Here is a 19,731-nt window from a genome sequence, read left to right as displayed (position 1 = left end):
TCCCAATATTAATCCGCGATCTGGCATCGCTGGAGGGAGCTCTTACCCTCCTCCTTTGTGGATGAAACGGGTCGCGTTCCCGGCAGCGACTGGTTGCTGGAGACGCCTCCCAGTGTGGCACCACTGCCGCCCAGGGGAATGGCATTGCCTCCACTCCCACTGCCGATGCTGGGCAGCGCCGTGGCCGTTGGCGTTTGCAGACCCACTCCGGTGGCGGCATTCGTCAGATCATCCATGGAGGGCTTCGTCTGTTTGCTCTTCAGACTCGGTGTGGGTCTGCACATAAGGAAAATCAATTAGAAAACGAAGTCCAGGGTGTTTCAGAGCTGTGCTGTACTTACGCCTTGAAGAGTATATCACCGCTTAGCATGTGCATTTTGATGCTTACTCTCAGCATGGAGTTGTCGAGACGATGCCGCGAATCATAGCCCTCGAGGAGGAAGCGACGCGATGTGAGGCCGGCGCCGGCAAATTCGGCAAGATTGAGGTCGATAAAACCTAGCTTATAGTAACTGCGACCGCCCCGTATTTCCTTTCGAATGGAGATGCGCATCAGGCAGGGATCCAGCACGCCCGTCGAGGCATTCGCGCTCATTTTGCAGGGAAACTCGAAGCTGCGGTTCCATTCCACGCGATGGTTTATCACCTCCTCTCTACACAAAGAGGGAAAATTAGTGTAAATCACGATCTAGATCGAGAGGCTGTGTAGATCTTACCGACTGCTGTACTCCTGAAATGAACCCCCATCCAGTAGACGTATCTTGGCGAAGAGCACCTCATTGACGAGGGCCACCTCGACTAAATCCTGCAGCTGCACTTCCACATTAAACTTGTACTTCTTCTTTTTCATCATAAAGGCCATGCCAGGGGCGCTAGGCCCGAGTAGTGTCATTCAGTTCCCTTCCAATAATCCGTGGCCGTTCACTGCTGCGCCTCCGAATGGATGAAGATGGAAAGCCTTTCAGGCGGCTGCCAGGCACCGCCTCTGGACTGGGTACTCGGGTTTTTGCTCTAAGGATGCCTCCGTTCTTCTTGTTTTCCACAGAAACTTTTCTTTATCTCACTGTGTTCTTTGGTGAGTTTTTTTTTTTTTAGTTTGCTTTGCTTTTAGTTTTCTTTCTTTTTTTACTATTTTTTTAAAATTTCTTATCAGTGTTTTTCCCTTTTTTCTGGATGCTTACATGCCTGCCATTCTTAGTGTTGCCGGTGGGTGGTGTTGGTGGTGTGGTGGCGCTGCTGCTGGGCTCCCAACTGCAGGCAAAAATAACACAAAAACGAACGAAAATGTGGAAATCAGCAAATTGTTTAAGATGTATGCGAGCAGATGTGTGCGTGTGTGTGTGTGTGTGTATGTGTGTAGTATGTAGTATATTTTGATTATAAAGTCAATCAACATAACCCATTTTTCATATATTTCTCTAGTATAAGTGATTTTGGTGACCCCAAAAAAGAGAAAAATATCAATTACTTAAATTTAAAAGTTTATTAATGCAAAAAAAATCATTTACGGCTAGTGGTTTTCAGAGGTGGGAATTCTATGTGGATTGTTACAAAAGCTCAATTTTAAGCAAAAGTTATGCTGGTGACCCCGACCGATCCTCGAACTAGGGTCAAATATCATTTATTTGAATAGTATATAGAGATATATTATATTTTTGGGCTACTATTTAAATCCCCCGTAGCTTAAAGTTTTTTGGTGACCCCGACCTAGCCAAAACTGGAGTCAAATATCATTTATTTGAAATTATAAACTGAATCGTCAAATATCTCAACTTTTACTTCTTTCTCCGGGTTTTATATATTTGGTATAAGCAATTTGGGCTACTTTTTAAGTCCCCTGTAGGTTAACTTTGTTTTGGTGACCCCGACCTACGTATACTAGACCAAATTATTATTGCTATCCATAACACAAAGTTAACAATCAAAGATCTCCCACTTTTACGTTTTTTTCCGGCTTTTTAAAGTAGTGAGTGCTACTTGGTGACCCCGTTCGCTCCCTCTTTTAATCATTATTACGTATAAGTTATTTTGCTGAGACCTAAATATTTTGAGGCCTGGTTTTTTATGTAAATATTTGTCTAAAACTCAATGCGATATGTAAATACCGCTGCTCTTTGCCATCCCTCGCTGGAATGCCACTTTGATCATTTAACAAATTGACTGAAATCGTTTAAAGAATGAACCCAACCTGATTGCATATATTTAATTGAGAACTGCGAATATATTGAGAGACAATCTGAGTTCCCAGAATCACACAGAAACAGCACAGCAGATTAGTCATCAATCTAAAAGAGAAAGAAATTCGCAAACTTGAGATGAAGCAGAATGCAAACAGCGAAAAGCCGAAACCAGAAAGATGGTGTGGTATCTAGAAATAATCGGACAGACAAAAAGACAAAGAAAAGCCCATGGCTGAGTAATGCGTCACCGATTTGCGTGTATAAATCAAGCGAAACGCTTCTTGAAATCCATTCTGAATTGTATAGTAAATTATACAGCAAATATTTGAACCTAGGGGAAAAGAAATTGAATGGAAATGGAGGTCCTTTCATGCGATTTCCACCCATTGCGTGTGTTGGTCTTTTTAATTATTTAAGTGTTGTCGCGGCTCAAATATACTATACATTCCGTATATTTACATGAGTATAGCGATAAAATGATTGACTGATATTATGGCCTGATATATTCTGATTAAGCGGCTTGGAAAATGTCCAAATGCCGTCATGCGGCATATTTTCGGGCGCCTGCCACAGCAGGAGGAAAATGGATAAAAAATTGAATGTTCGAGGAGTGATTTATGGCTTTTGATGGCTGCCACGATACGAGTGGGGGAACCGTCAAGAGCGGCACAAATTCAATGAACCATTTTAGGAGGCATTTAGTGATGTGGTGGGGCCCAGAGACTCTGGAAATACCTTTAAAGGAAGGTTTTCCCATGAAAGAACACTCCACTTACAGAAGCTTTAGTCCTTGCCATCTTGAATATCAATAATCTCTGCCAAACACTCCCTTCTTTCCTTCATTTAGTGCCAGATTTCCTAAGTGATTTGTCATAAACACACTTTCCACACAGACAGAGGCAGAGACACAGGGCAATCCCCGTCACGCCAATTATGTCCATTACCCACATTAGCCGCACCAATGGCCAACACAAACATGGCCAAAACCAATCAGAAAACACACACAGAACACCATTAACCCACTTATGCCCTCGGGGGGATTATGCCACTGGACACTGGATATCGTACGAAAAGAAGCAGACAAATCACTGGAAATGTTATTCTAGTAGATTTTCGCCCCTTCTGGGGAGGTTGGTTTGCCGCCCCAAAAACCGCACCCAAAAGTAATCCCCAGTTTAAACCGAAACTAACAGTTGAGGCAGGAATGGACCTGCGGTTGAACGGAGGGCGGACGGACTCGAGGAACATTTCCGCGTGCAGCCAAAAAGCTAAAAGGGATTGCTCGCTGACACGTAAAGCCACTGACTGACCCACTTACCGACTAACAGACTTACAGTCCGAGTCCTTCCCTTTGGAAACAGACTTGCAATCCTTACGGAGCCACAAGAGAAGTGGATTTCGAGTTACTTTTCGCCCAGAGGACACTCCCGGGGAGAACTACGCTTAAAACTTGCAACATTGTTAAGGGTCTCCTCTTAATGTCCTTTTCATTAAGGCCAAGTGCGTGGGGGGCGATGGGGATGCCTTTTTAATGAGTTCTCTCTGTGTTTTTCTGTTGATTTTCCCCGAGGGACTCTTTTCTCTGATGATGAGAAAAGTTTCGACTACGTTAATTGCCAAATTGTTCGTCAATCAAATTTGATTAGACCTTTGTCCAAATGCCAATTAGAGAACACACGAGTATGCGTGGGGGGAGCACAATATGTAAATTAATTTTAAAAAAAAAAGAAGAAAAAGTAAACAATTTTGATTATGTCACATTGACCTTTACCTTGCCACAGCGCACCCGATTTTAGGGGACAAGGTGGCAGTAGTTGTGGCGGTAATTTATTTATTAACAATGACGCAGCACCAAAACTACTATATAAACATTTATAGGGAAAGAAAAATAGAGAGAGGCAGAGAGAGAAATTAATAAATATTTTCTTGCAAAATATGCAACAAATGCAAATACGAAAAACATCTTGGGTGCGAGGCTCTTGGCATCGCATTGCAAAACTTGGCAAAACAACAAAAAACAACAACAACAACAACAATAAAACGGAAGAAAAGCAACAAACAGCTGGCGCCAGTCGACGACAAGCGGACTATAAACAAAATGCTCCGATGAAAACATTTTCAATCAGTTCTCCAATCACACTGCAAAGCCATATATTTATGGCAATTGCAATTAGGAAATCGAAGAGCTCGGTGAGTCGTGCAAGTCCTGGGGGAAAAACTTGATCAATTAGCAGGAAAGAACTAGAAATAAATTCCAAGAAGTGCCATTTTATGAGAAGTTCCTTAAGCAGACAAATAAAAGCACGGACTCTTAGTGATTTTTGAAAAGGTAGTACTACTAATTAATACTTTAATTATAATACCCTAATTAATGCATATTCTAGGTATTTTCTGGTAAAATTCTTTTAATTTTTTTAATAATAAGAAAAGCTGTAATTTACTTTGAAATTAAGAAAAGGTATAAACTTCTTTAATCTTTTGTTTATCAAATAATAATACCCGCTATTACACTTTTCTTGCCATTTTCGAATCATCAGAAAACCTTCAGATTTCTTTAAAATGACTCTTAAATAAATTCCAAGAAAAGTGCAGAATCTATTAAGTAATCTTGCGCCACTAACCGTAAATGCCAGTCGTGTACATAAATACAGTTACTGCCACTAATTAGACCTTTCACATAATGATTTTCCCCTGGCCCAATGACTCGGCAGAGTTCAGTGCAATGCTTTCCCATAGAGAGATCCCTTAATTGCCAACTATCTGTGGCACTTGCTATTACAGCATATAGTATCTATGTATCTAGGTACACACACATGTGTGTGCGGTGTATCTTTGGCATTTGCCTGGCAATTACATTGCATTGCAGTGCGCTTTTCCTCTATTTGCTTTTCATTTTGCTCCCAGCTAATGCTCAGAGTAAGTGAGTCGCGCTCGTGCCACATTCTGCATGTGTGGGGGCGTACCGTTGCCCGGAGACGTCTCTGCGTCTCTGCGTCTCTGCTTGGAGGCCAAGTCCATGAACAGCACGGCGGCATTTCTCACAATTAATTCCATCAGATGCATAATGTGATGTGGAGCTACGCTTTAAGTCCACAGCTCCAGACAATGATGGTGTCTGTGGCACTAATCAGTCTCCCTCCCATTCCGTCCCCCGTTAGATGCGACAATTTGATAAGCAGACATCTGAAATTGTCAAGCAGCCGGCGACAAAGAAGCAAAATGGGGGTTCAGCGAGGGCTGGCAGCGGAATTTACTTAGTTATCTTTTAATTTTGTACTCTGATAAGTCTACAAGTCTGCAATCATCAATAACATTTTATAAATTTAGTCGCAATAAATATTGACAAGTTAAAGGCTTCTTATCGGGGTGCATATATCGATCAAGTTAATGTTTTGTACTTGTGGGGTTCAAGGTTTCGGTGAATGAAGTATTTTCCCAGTTTTAGCAGTGGAGTTAAAATTAGAGGAAATATCTAGCTATTTACCAAAATTCATTAGAATCTGATCACTTTTAGAGACAATAATAATAATAAGTTCTTTTAGATCATTCCTATAATTCCCATCCCACCATTCCACAACAAAATCGTCCAAGAAGCGGGTGTCCCAGAGTTGTTCACACTTGTTCCCGTCCTCATCTTCTGGCACTTCCATTCCCCACACTCCTAATCCCACCCTCGCCCGCCCTTACATCTCGTATGAGTAGTGTTTCCGTTACCCGATTCCCGAGCTGCAGCTGTTGCACACATGTCGCAATGCTTTTGCATACACGAGCACACACACTCGCTCTGCCCATCGCTGGCTCTCTCTGATCTCCCGAAAGCCTCCTCTCGCATCGCCCTCAAAAATATTCAAGCTCTAATGATGTGTAAAAGTCCAAACAAATAACGGGGATTCTGATCGTATCAGAACGAAGAGAGAGAGCGATTGCCTTCGGGTGGAGAGGCAGCGCGTAACATATGGCACAGCATATGCCAAAAGCCACGGGGTCACTCTCCCACTCTCCCGACGGCCACTCGCCCGACGCCCGATTGTCCGACCAAAGTGTCGATTGAGTGAGTGAACGAGTGAGAGGGACTGAGTGACTGAGTGACTGCGTCCATAAAGATAAGCGCTGTAGGGGGGCGCCTACAGAACCGCACAGCCGATGAGCTAGGGGCCTGGGGGTAGGGGTAGGCCTCCGATGCTCCATCAATGCAAAGTGCAAACATAATCGTATCGTAAATTGGCAAACAAATGAAGTGCCAGATGAAACGAAATACATGTATAGAGAGGGATTCTTTAAAAAGCAGGAAATGGGAATGGAATTCCCATATTTTGTGGCTAAGACTTTTGTTTATTGTTTGAAAAATAAGCTTAATTATTGGAAAATATTTTCAAAAACATTAAATTTTACCGCGTAGTTTTTTTTAATGTTTTGAATGGAGCATGAATAAAATTCTTTTAAGATTTAAGCATTCGGAATTATATCCTGTACGATTCCATGCCACTCTTTTAGTGCTTCCTGGTATAAGAATTCTTTTAATTTATAAACTTTACATCTAAAAATCTTTCATTTACCATGAATCTATACAAATACACATTTTTAAACATTACTAAAAGTAGAACGAACCGTTAGAACCATATAAAGACCCTAACACCCTCTTTAGCTCTTCTATAACTCCATTCATTATATTATTATTCCTTCCTCAAATCATTTAACACTTTCAAACGTATGAATCCTCGAGTTCCATCCAAAATAATCTTCAAATAATCATCGAAATTCCCTCCAAAATAATCTTCAAATAAACATCTAAATTTCCACCAAATAAACCTCCGTAAAGTATTGTTCTTGCCACAAAATAAACCTCCTTCAATCCGTGAACTTCTGTGAACTGGTTCCACCTTGCAATTGCCTCGCTTTGTCAGGCTGTTAAATTCCAATTCCCAAATCCAGTCCACGCCTCAGCACAGCAGAAGTTCAAGCCAAAGGCCAACCCAACCACGTGTCTTGATTGAAAAACGGGCTGCGTTGAGTGATTTCTTCGTTCATCTGTGGGACAAGGCGTACGCGATGATAGCAGACACCGCAAAGAGGAGCCCAAAGAGACAGAGAGAGAGAGAGAGACGAAAACGAGACGAGACTTGAGTCCCAAGCTGTCACGAGACATTGACCTTGAAGCCAAGTGTTGTAGAAGCCAAGCAGAAGGCAGCAGGCAGCAGTCAGGCAGTGTTAATGGAAACAACCCATTTTAAAGGGAAGTTTTACTTCACACACAAAAATACGAGAAAGAGAGAGAGATGGAAAACGCTGTCAATGCAGTTGGAACACCCTCTCCTACTCCCTCTTTCGCTCCCTTACCTTTTCGACATTTTTTTAGCATGAGAGCTTTGCACGTCACGACCTTTTCTCCCGTGGGAGGTTATATCAATAAACCTATGGCCTTTCGGGGAGCCGAGCCAGGCAATATTATTTTTATATGCCGGCGTCCACTCTGAAGAAAAGGTTACGAAAATACCCTTGAATGTAGGCAATGGAACTTTAACGAGCTGTGGCTCCTATTGCACTCCAGGGTCAACTGTACTTCCAATTAAGAGAGAGTGTTCGCAGAGATAGAGAGAGGGGAGAGAGCCATGCACATGGTTTCGAAAGTTTATCCTCATGGACGGATGGACGCCTTCATCTTTCATTTGATTATATAACTTTGTGGCCATTAGACGACAGCACAGCCCACCCACAGGCCGCCTACTCATTAGGGCTGTTCTGCACCGACCATAAACTACCTGCCAGAGCAGGCGGTCCCTCCATCACTCGCCCACAGGAGCCCGCACCCACGCAGAAGCACAGCCACAGAATCACTCCATCACTCACACGTGGCTCTCGCGGCAGACAGCAGCTTGCTGTCGTCGTCGTCGTCATTAAGAGTGCAAGCTTAATTTCCCCCACAACATTTTATACCCTTCAAAAGAGGGCATTATTCTGGGTTTCTGTGTGGGTTTTCAACACAAAGTAGCAACAAAAGGCATTTCCTTGGGTTTGTTTCAATGGAAATTAGTTTCAGTGTATAATTTGCAACTCCAAAGCTTATCTACAGCTTCTATAGCTTCAACCAGTCCAGAAACGTTTCTACTTCTCAAGATATACCCAACCAAAGCTGAAGTTTTAGATATTTCTTTATAGATCAATCGAATTCTATTAAAATTAGATGCCTATAATACACAGAAACCATAAAAACAAATATAAGAAGCACTTGTTGGTGCAATATTTATCCTTTACGCGTTGTCACGCGAAATGCAGCATCGCCCCTCGGTCGGTCGTGTCATTTGGGACACTTGCACCTTATAATTCAACGAAACTCAACAAATTGTAGTTTAATATATTATATTTTAATATCATAATCACAATCATCGATTTCCAAGGGTATTAATCCCTTCGTTCTCAAAGCATGGCCTCCGTTCTCCCCTGATTATATTTCTATCTCTGCTTCTGTTTTTCCCCTACATTTACCCTCTCTGATGGAGAAGGATGTGTGTGTGTCGCTGAAGTGTTAATGAGGTTACGCCTCCAGAGTGCCATTGCACCTGGTGGCGCTTGGCGCCTGGCGCCTGGCTCCTGGCACCTGGCACTGGGACTGTACCGAGAGTACGGGTAATTGTGTCAACTTACCCGCATTATCAGGCCCCACTAAAAGTCAGTCCTCAGCACGAAAGGCCGCCTGCAAAAAGAATCAGAGGTTGCACGTTAAGTTAGTGTCATCATTAAAAATTGCTGTTGCTCAGAAATGCTAAAAAGAAAAAACCTCAAAGCCCTTTTAAACGTAGGCAAAAATATCAAAGGCTGCAGCCAAGTCCTGACCTACTTTTTCCCCAAAAAGTAAAGTGCAGCAAAAACTTGAGTCGAGTACAAAATTGCGCAACAAATGACCCAAGGAGCTGGGGATAAAAAAATTGTTGCGCCACCGCCCAAAAGCAAGCTATAAAAATTGTGCAACTCCTTTTATGAGGATTTCTCATTTTGATTTAAAGCCGCGTCGTGGAAACGGCTTTTGGCAGAGGAAAGAGCCTGCCATTGCACATTTTTAATAGCCGGTTGTTATGTTTTCCGAGAGAGGCCCAGGCAGGGGTACTCCCGCAGAGGAAGCCACTCTTTCAGGAAACTATCTTTTACTTGTGCATAAATGTGTAGCCTTTTGTTGAGCTATTAAGTTGTTTAGGAGGGGAAAATACCTAAAAAAAAATGTATAAAATTGGGAGATATTTCGAAAATCCTTAGGGGACACAGATTGCTTTTAGGGAAGTAAAAACTATTCAATGCGAGGAAGTATGAACATGTGGAGATAATCCTGAGATAATGTTGTGTTCCAATAAACAAAAATCTCTCAAAAAGCTCCCAAAACAATTGGTTTTACTTAGAAGATTTACTTGGAGATTTAAACACTTTGCAAAATAGTCAGATGACAATATTTATGTCTCTAAATTGGCACCAAAAATGTACGATATTTAAAAACCATTCAAAGAGATTTTAAGAACACCATTTTGTATTTCTTTTCGGCTGTTTGTAGATTCAGGAACACGCTCCGAATTAAAAGCTAGAGAATCTATAAGCCCATAAATATTTGCGCATTCCATTGTCTTTCCACCTTTTACAGAAGTCACTTTACAAATAAGTGAATGAATGAATGAATGAATGAAACAATTCGTGTTGCCGCTTCTAATGGCAAAAGCAAACTGAAGCTCGCGGCTTCCCCGCAATAACTTATCAGAAATGTAATAAATGAGTTTCCATTGTACATATAATATATAATATATATATATGGTCGCGTGTATGCGTATATCTGTAACGTAACACACACCCATGGGCCCCACCGCCCTGCCACCCATATTTTCAAGCTATCGCCAGTGTCCAAAAGCAATGTCAACGTCGCGTTTGTTGGCAGGCGACACATCCAACATTCACAACAACGAAAGCATTTAAAACGAAAGTGTTTCACTGTCAAATGTCAGTTTCAGCTTCAGCTTCAGCTCCGGAGACGATAAAAAAGAGAGCCAAACGAGAAGTAAAGCTGACAATTTCCACGTAATATTACAGTGCCAGTGGCAGTGGAGCAGAGAGGAAGTGAAATGTGATGACGATGACATCATAGGAGACACGGAGGCGGGAGACCGAGAGATTGGAGACCCACAGACGGGAGACCGAGAGATTGGAGGCCCACAGACGGGAGAACCAGAGACCCGGAGACCCACAGACGGGAGACCCAGAGACAGACCCCAAGCGTGACTTATGCCTGAGGTTGAAGGCGGGTTCTTTTTATTGGGTATATCACAATGTTATTATCATCTCTCGCGGGAAATATGTATCTCGGGGTGAGCTGTAGATCCAAACTCATCTGATGAACTCAGCTGCGGGTCTCACCTGACACAGGCACAGCCATTGTTCGCCCGATCACTGACCATATATTTTCCAAACCAAAAAAACACCCAACCACCCACACAAAACAAAAACCACACAACGAAGGCAAACAGCAATAATCGTGTATTTTATAGTGTGAAAAATGCCAGCAAATCGAACGAATCGAAATGTTTATTGTTCTGCACTAGAGGAGTAGTATCTGATGGATACAACGACTGATAGATAGATAGATAGATAGATAGATGGTTGGATAGATGGATGGATTCCGCTGACGCCATAGGGGCGCTGACATGCAGATATCCAACAGATAAAGATACTATATACTATATAGCGCAAATAGCGACAGCTGCTGACAACGTCATTGCTCTCTCGCGAAATGGCTCTGCCTCTGGGGCTCTTCGCCTCTGACGGAGTAAACAAATGCTGAAGGGAGCTGCTAAACAAATTTATGACGTGGCTCTCCACTGCCAACATTTATTTTTTGGCCAAAAACCGATGGGTTTATGTTTTTTTTTTTCGCAAATTAAGCGCAAAATTAATGGTGGGGGGGGGGGGAATAGTTGGAAAAACCCCCCCTCCACACCCCACCCCACCCCGGTGCACTGGCTGTGCGGCAGGTATTTCCAATGGCACTTGAAAGAGATCTTTTTTGTTGTTGCCTGAATTTCCATGGCAAAAAACGAGAGAAGCAAAAAAAATCAATGAAATCATGGCCGAGCAAACGATTTTCACGTAATTTGTCAATAATTGGGGATTTTTTCTCTCTGAATCAGTGGAGGGGAAATGGGGGGCGGGCCTTGGGGCTTTTGAGAGTGAAATTGTGTGGAAAAGCAGGATGTTCTTTCAGACGATAATTGGAAAGAAGCTTAGAATGTGGAGATACGAGAGCATGTCCCCATCACTTATTCTCAATCAGCAATCTACAAACGAGTGGATATTGCATTTTCCGTTTGAAGATACATCTGGATCTCAGAGATTATAAGATCTATAGCATTCAAATGAACTTCCACACAGATATTGGGGATTATAGGAAACAGAACCATCTACATTTGATGCAAATTTTGTATGTAACATCAGAGTTGATTTAGAAAAACAATTTGGGAGTCAAAATCTCTCTTTTTACTCATATCCGCGCGCTTAAGCAAAGCGAGTGAGCAGGGGGTAGGCGCATGATCGAAGCGAGTGTGCAGTTGGGCTTGCCCCTAGTTTTTCCATAATCATTGCAATCGTATTAAGATTTTGTAGAGAACTATTTTCTACCCCTACCATCTACCCCATATACCATTTCCATAATCGGGTTCGTGCTGTTTTTTTATAGCAAAAATGAGCTAATAATTCTCTTCGAAAATTTGCAATGTATTTCGGATTCAATATCTAACAAAATCCCACAGAATCGAATAGTTTTTTAAACTTCTTTAAACTGGCAAACTTTTATTCGATTACTTGCGATTACTTTTACATTTCGCCATTACTTTTTTACTCAATTTCAATATAAATTCAATCACTTTCCATCACTTTTTCCAATGAAGCTTCAACCCCTTTCAGTGCCTTCGTTTTACATACTTTTTGGGACTGTTTTTCTTTGGAAAACGACTTTGTTTTTCGCTCTGGCGTCGTCATCGGCTGTGGCCCAGTGACACAGACCAGACCATTTGTGCGCTGGCATTGTGCCAAAACAAAAGCCAGAGCAAAAAACAAGCCCCAAAAAACTTTTAGACCTACAAAAAAAAAAAAAAAAAAACTGCAGTTGATTACGAGTCGAGGCAGTAGGTAAAAATATTCCTAGCAAGGGAATTTGCATTTATTACAGGCATTCGTACGCCGTATTCTGTGGCAAGATATCTAAAGGTCATCCTGTTGGGGCAGGGGCAACCCTGAAACCGCATACATTTTAGCACAATTTCTGTTTTTATTTTTGTTTAAGGCTGCCACTGGTTTTTATTCCTTTTTAATGCATTATAAAATCAGCGAAAAAAGCAAAGTTACTAAACGCGTTAAGTAGTCGAACAAAAAGCCATAAAAAATCTAGTGCGCAATTTTCATGATGACGCAATGCAGCCCCCCGCTGATGAGAGACGGGATGGATGGACAGCGCGACAGACAGACAGTTGGCTTCCGTTGACCCTGGTCAATAAACTACAGCCACATGTTCGGAGAATAAACGGAAAAACACTAAAGTGTCAATAATGTGGGCCAAGCGGAAAATCGCCAAAACGGAAACTCGTAGAAAGTATCATAAATATGTATCTAGGGATATACGATACACGATACACGAGCGCAAATTAATGATTGAAAGCCATCATTGAAGTGACAAAAGAACCTTCGAAAGTGTCCTATATTTCCGAGAAATATATGTAGGCCGTGTCCATGGCTGGAAAGAGTTCGTTCGGTCGCTGAAGAGTAAAGAAAACAGTTCAAGGAAGTTCTTTTGTTTGCCAATTTGTTTTAGTGGAAAAGTTGATAAGATACGAGGGCACTAGTCGGCTCAAAGCGAGTGCAATGCTTCTTAGAACAGGAACAAGCCAGTGGGAAGGCAATCAATTACTCATGATATATTCGTTTACCCAAGAGCAAATTACTGTCAGTTATGTGTGCGTGTATATGTGGATTCATTATCTAGATTTATTACACAGTAGTTTCATTGGTTTTTGGGTGTGGAAAAGTGGTAAATAAGTCATCAATGTCCTGGGGGAAATTATTGCCGTAGGGGCCTCCCACTTTAACCCATTAAATATGGTCGCGCACTATACCCTAAATATGCTATACTTCAAAGCAAAAATATACATAAAATATACCATAAATTAATAAATAATTAATAATAAACTTATAAATACTGAGAAATACTTAAGAAATACTTAATAATACATTAATAAATACTAAAGAATATACTAATAAATACTAGGTAATACACTAACAATTTTAAATAATAAACTTATAAATAATTTATTACTAAATTCTAAATAATATACTAATAAATTAAAAATAATATAATAATAAATACATATACTAAATAATGCACAAATAAATACTAAATGATATAATAATTAATATCATAATTAATATACAAATAAATAATTAATTGTATACTTATAAATACTAAATAATGTATGAACAAATACAAAAAAAAAATAACCAAAAAATATACTTAAATACCGCTGACAATATACTCAAGAAATAAACTTTTAAGAAATACTAAGAAATATGCCAATACAAAACCCGAAATAAATTTAAAAACAAAAATAACAAAACAAAACCTGAAATAAAAAAATACCAACAAAAATATACAAGAATAAATTCTTTAAAACAAAATATTTGGACTACACATTCGAATAAGGTAACAAATATCTAAACAGATGGTTCTTTCCGCCCATGTACTTTCGTTTCATCAATAAACGAAAAGATCAACGTACCACAAAAAAAAAAAAAACAAAAAACTAAAATCAATCAGATACGAGACTAACGTTAAATGCCGTCTAGTTCCGTCATTGATAACCCCGAAATCTATTTGTATAAACACTTATTATGCCAGATTGTGCCTGCCGACTATAATTAAAGCCCAATAAAAGCCCCCGCTCCAAGAGTGTGGCTCTTATCAGCCCTTAACACACACACACACACACACACGCAGAGACACACACAGACAAGTCGGTCAGAGGAGCGAATGCCCAGGGCTTTGAGCTTTTATCAGTGGAAGAGACAGAGGACAGGGGAAATAGTATTTTCCTATAGGTTTAATCTCTAAAGTTCAGGCGAGCGATCCACTAATGTAAACAAAGTTCTGTGATATCACAAATGTGCGAATAACCATCGCTCAAGTGGCGGTAATACGGGGAGAACTTTCCTTCAAAGGTGCTTCTTAAATTGAAAAACCTTTGAAGCCCGTACTTTGACAAATCCCGCCATTCGCCATCCCACAGTCGCCATTCGCCATTCGCCTGACTAATGCCTATTAAATCCCTGTGCAACGGAAGGTCGTTACATCCGACAGCAGGATTACGTGGAGGAGGAGCTTTGAGTAAACACGACCTTCGAGGCGAAGTCCAGAACATCAAAGAGAACCCGAAGCCGAAGCCCAAGCCCAAGCCAAAACAGGCGATAAAAAAATACCCTCTCTGTCACGATAGGCCATATACATTTGGGTCTTTATTGTTCAGATATGCCAGCTATAAAAATGCTTTGATATTTGTAGAAAATTAAAACTTATTTCGTAGGCAATAAAATCAAGTGCAGAAATTATATGATCTGCGATACGAAAGGCGCTGAACTCTTGGGCGTATTATTCCGAAAAAGCGGAACTTGGGAAATACATTTATGATCGGAATAATACACCAGATATCTGGCAAACATATTACCACAAAAAAAAAGGAATTTTTGGGGTTTATTTTTCATATTCGACTGCTTTTTGGTATGATATTCCCAAATAATGATTATTATTAAATAATTACTGTTCTCTCGATATTCCCAAAGTATTATTTTATACGATTTTCTGGGCTATTTACTTCTGTTAATCCAAAACTCTTTGACCCCAAAATGATCTAAAATTGAAGATATTCTGTTGTCAAAAACCCTTTTTTCTATTCCCTGAATCTTGAGCCAAGTGTAGGGTATTCATCTCTTTTAAAAACCAGTTAAAAAGGTGCCGTCTGACATTTCTTTTAATGCATTATTTATGCCCCCCATCCGTGCTGAGTGTCCTGTTGTGCAAGCTTCTGTTTCTATTTGTGTTCCATCCATGCGACTGATGTCCTAAAAGGGTAGGAGCTCTTGGGGGTGGAGTTCAGGAGCTGTCTGTTGTCTTAGCGGAGGAGTTCTAGTGCTCTGCACGGGGGATGTTCTAGGGGCTGTGGGGCCCTCTGTTTTTCTATATAAAGACCTTGCACCTTTGCGTGTCTATGAGCACGGCGTGCGACCCTGCACTAACTGCATTTTAATTGTGACCTGAAACTGATTGTCGGCGCTAATGACGTTGAGGACATGAGGGACCAGCGGAACAGAGAAAATCGTAACAGAAAGCCACTGAGGGGAAGGAAAAATCAATGAAAAATAGAGAGACACAAGAGAAGAGAGCAAGAGGAGTAATATTACGGCTGAATGGGCAAACACACAGCACACACAATTTCACTTTCAATTTTCAGGCTATTTTCAAGGCAATTTCCGTTTCAGATTGCGCCCCCGCCCCGTCGCCGTTTCTCCACAAAAAAGGTCACAAATATCATTGAAAAAATAAGCAACTACAAATCCAAATCGAAATTTGCATAAACATCCGCCTGGGCGACTTTTGTCAGAGACCTCTGCTGTGGCATGCAACCGAATTAATTTTCGAAATCTAAAACTAAGCTTTTCTATTGTATGCAGGGGCGGGTTCAGGTATAGAGGGGTGGACTCCTCGTAATTATTACTTTTATTCTCTTGTTTTTTAGTGCCGCTGTTGCCGTCGTACGTGCCTGGAATTGTAAATTGAAATGCTTTTGATTTTGTTTTTTGTTTATTTTTGAATTGCAGTCCGAAAAAACAGCAAGGCACGTCTGCAATTTAATGCGAGAAGCTCTTGCCCCCAGCCAGCCAGCAGTGGAATGTTGTCGTCTGTTGAATGCCCCCCAGGAGAGGCACACGGGAGAGTGGACTCTGTCCACAGCTTCTGTTTGTAAATGGATTCTAAGGGGACACATATGTGCACGGAAGCACAATTTATGTGAAAGGATTGCCACATTCCTGTGTACGTTCTTTGTGCGTGGGCTCCACACGCGCTCCTGGTGGGTGTTTTCTGTGTTTTCCCGCATCAAAAGCGAAAATCTAGAGCAGCAGTGAGGAAGTGGAAGTGGAAATGGAAATGGAAGTGGAAGTGCCTCGTAAAGTCAAAGTCGAATGCACGTATTGAAAGAAATACCTTATGGAATAAAGAGCTGCTGCTGCTGCAGCACATGGAAGTGCATAATGTTGCAAGAAGGGGAATGAATGAAAGGAGTTCAGTAAACCCAATGAAAGCGACAATCCATAAAGGAAAGTACCAGCCAGACGAGAGATGGAATGAATGGAGAGTTTTTAGGGAGGGGAAATCCAAGAAAGGTTACGCGTGGGACTTGCAGACAAAGAAGGGATTGCTCAAGGAGGAGTATTAAAGGTAATATGCAATGAAGAAGGGTATTTTCATCATCTGAAACATGTTCCAACTACTTTTATGAATAGTTTTGTACAGAATCTAAGCCCCCAAACAGGAAATATATTTTAATTCACATTTTTCGCATCACTTTTCACATTTAAATCTACCCTAAAATCCCCCCAAAACTCATTCTAGTAATCTCTTTTTAAAACTATCTCCTTACACCATTTATCTTTTGTCGTACACGAGCTCCGTACACAAAAAACTTCTGCAAATACCACAGGAAAACAAACAATTTACCATTTCATGGGCCTTTCATCTCTGCCAGCCCCCCAGCCCCCAGCCCCCAGCTCCCAAGTGGCGACAGCACCTGTCCCTTGTCCCTTGTCCCCTGGGGCGAAGGGAAACTTTTTTCCTGCCTCATAAAACAAATTGTTTAACTTGTGCAAATATTTTGCTCGTGTCTGACAAGAAGATGGCATTCTCCGAGCGAGCAATGCATTGCCAGGCCACCAGACTAGAGAAAACTATGCTTTCCTGGGGATTCCTAAGGCATTGACTCTTACAGATATTTCGGGACTAATTACTGACCTCAAAACAATAATTAACAATTGCCAGAAAACAATAATAAACTCTTGTGTGGTGTGTGCATATCATTAGCAAATGCCAAGCGGAGCGTGAAGGTTTTTCACTCCAAAAATAAACAGCAAGAAAGTATGGGTAGATTTTGGTAGCCCGAAGACTGCGACACTCTCTTGAAGAGACAGTGTTTCTAGGGAAAAGAATGTACGATATAGCTATCATATTTAGGAGTCTCCTCCTTCTTTTTAGGGATTACACATTTGTTTCCAGGGAATATATACCATCATTCTTTGACTTCCCTTTTAGCCGAAAAACAGCCCTTATAGACTCTGATTGAATGCTGATACAAAATGCATACATAATACTTCGAAGAGGCTTTCCGTTTCCCCCCTCAAGTATCTGTAAAAATCATAATACCCTCCCTTAAAGGGTATATACACATGTCTCAAGTGTAGTACATTTTTTTACGACTCCCACATTTTTCGGCAAAAAGTCTTTGTGTGAATTATGGCCTGGCAACAAAAGTAGCAAAAAAGTAAAACAAAAGGTCGACTCATGCACCGGAACGGTGTCTGCCACCCCCTGCCACCCCCTGCCACCCACCTGCCACCTACTCGCAGAGACATACATAGATACAGATATATTTGTTTTTGTATTATTAATTAGTCTTTCGAATGAGTCACGTAAGCGATATGATTATCGTGTACTAAAAATGAAATTTGTTCTGTGTCCAACGCGATAATAAAAGCAAAAGCGAAATATTTTCGAGGGTTCTGTGTCTCTTTTGTCTAGATAAAAAATGGTGCTAAAAATGAGGGAATGTCAAATAAATTGGTACTTTCCATGACTCATTCCGGGGTCGCTTAAAAAAGAAATTGTGTACAAAACAATTATCTACACGTGTCGCTGTGTAATATTGCCCCCCCAGAGATTCCCTGCCTTTCCTCTAGAGATTCATTGAGAAGACAGCTTCCTTCCTGTAGATGCTTTGAGCTTTGGAGAATTATCTGTAGAGATTCTTTGTGGTTTTGCACTTCCTCCCCAAAGATTCTTTGGGGTTCTTTTTGTGTCTAAATTGAACTTAATAGAAATCATTAGAAATTAAAGTGATTTCCCTTTCCGTAATTTAATTTTAAACTCTGTTTTGGCGTGTTCCAATATTTGGAATCACTTTTTTCAGCATTAAACCCCCCAAAAAAAGGTCATATATCCCTGATCTTAGCTGCACCACAAGTTTTGTATTAATTTTTAGCTGGAACACAACTTTAAAAAGAAAAATAGTTACTCAAAATAGGAGTATTTTTAAAGAATCTTTTCATTAAAATTCCATTCAAAGAATCTTTCCATTACAACTATTTCCATTGTTCCTTTTGGTAATACCATTTGCGATTAAACAGTGAATCACATGACTGTAAGTCATTTGTTTAGCAAGACCAATGCTCCACATTATGTGGCATGGTGCCCCCGCCCCCATCGCGATGCCATCTTCGTCATCAGTCAACTATTTTCCAAGTGCCCCACCACCAGCTCTAATCTGGGCGTTCAAGTGCGAACGGAGCGCGTATTATGATTCAGATTAAAAACAAGCGATCGATCATTATGTGGTGCTAAACCAGAGACCCATCAGGCAGGGGCCCCTCTGCCTCTCTTTAAAGTGGGGCAAAGCCGTTGCAAATTGTATTTTCTTTTATGGCCAGCACATGTGTCGCCCCCCCAGAGAACCAATTAGAGGGAAAAACTACTCGCAGATAAGGGACAGAGTACTCCAGCAACAAACGAGACCCGTTCCAGATCGTAACTCAAATGCAAATGTTTGCAGTTGTTAAAATTAAATTCACAAGCAAATATACGTCACACGGCCTTGTCTGACCTTCAAGTGGGTCGCAACCGAATAGAGACGGGAGACGGGAGACAGGAGATAGAGTTGCAGATATTTGTACGACAGATAAAAGTAAAAACTATTTACTTGAGATGATGAAATGCCAGTTGGTTGCACTCCTCCAGCTTACACTTTTACGATGGAATAAATTGCACTTGGCTTACCTGCAACGAAAGAAGGGGGAAAACATTTGTGAATATCATATAAAATATAGTTAATTTTAATGGAAAAAGAGCCCCTTTTTTAAGAGGCAAGACGTCGTTATTCGAGTTGCTTCATGCATGAAAACCCCACCAAAAAGCACTCGAAAAATACTCAAAAAATATACACAAAATAAAATAAAAATGGAGTAGCATAAATTTGCGTGTTGGGAGCTTAGGAAACTCTCGAAGAACAAATAGAATTATAATTTATTCGGGAATCAATAAGCTTTCTAATAAATTCCAATCCCTACTATATTTTATACCACTTGCGCAGCTTCGTAAACCTTCGGCAATGAAGCGAATGACATTGAGGCGCTGTACAAATTTCCCCTAAGCGAAAGGGCACATTCGACTCGATAGGGATACCTACATATAGGAAACTGAGCTTATGGAAACCCAGAG

At 40.9% G+C, this 19,731-nt stretch overlaps 1 protein-coding gene across 7 annotated transcripts in view; it reads right to left on the bottom strand.

The window, feature by feature from the left end:
• The window catches only part of LOC108162369 (protein FAM102A), a 55,257-nt gene that overhangs the window by 8,756 nt on the left and 26,770 nt on the right, over positions 1-19,731 (bottom strand). For 6 of the 7 annotated variants that reach the window (XM_017297083.2, XM_017297077.2, XM_017297079.2 and 3 more), the window contains exons 3-6: positions 8,823-8,871; positions 717-1,251; positions 342-653; positions 47-276 (exon numbers count right to left, since the gene is read on the bottom strand). In XM_017297083.2, coding sequence (XP_017152572.1) covers positions 47-276; positions 342-653; positions 717-892 — 718 coding nt within the window. In that variant the 5' untranslated portion in view covers positions 893-1,251; positions 8,823-8,871. Of the gene's footprint in view, positions 1-46; positions 277-341; positions 654-716; positions 1,252-8,822; positions 8,872-19,213; positions 19,233-19,731 lie in introns of those variants that run through there. The other variant, XM_017297078.2, reaches the window with a different exon arrangement.

The sequence above is a fragment of the Drosophila miranda genome, chromosome 4 (genome assembly GCF_003369915.1).
Source record: "Drosophila miranda strain MSH22 chromosome 4, D.miranda_PacBio2.1, whole genome shotgun sequence".
NCBI lineage: Eukaryota > Metazoa > Arthropoda > Insecta > Diptera > Drosophilidae > Drosophila > Drosophila miranda.
Note: the sequence above shows the minus strand (reverse complement) of the source record. Positions and strands in the feature narration are given on the sequence as shown.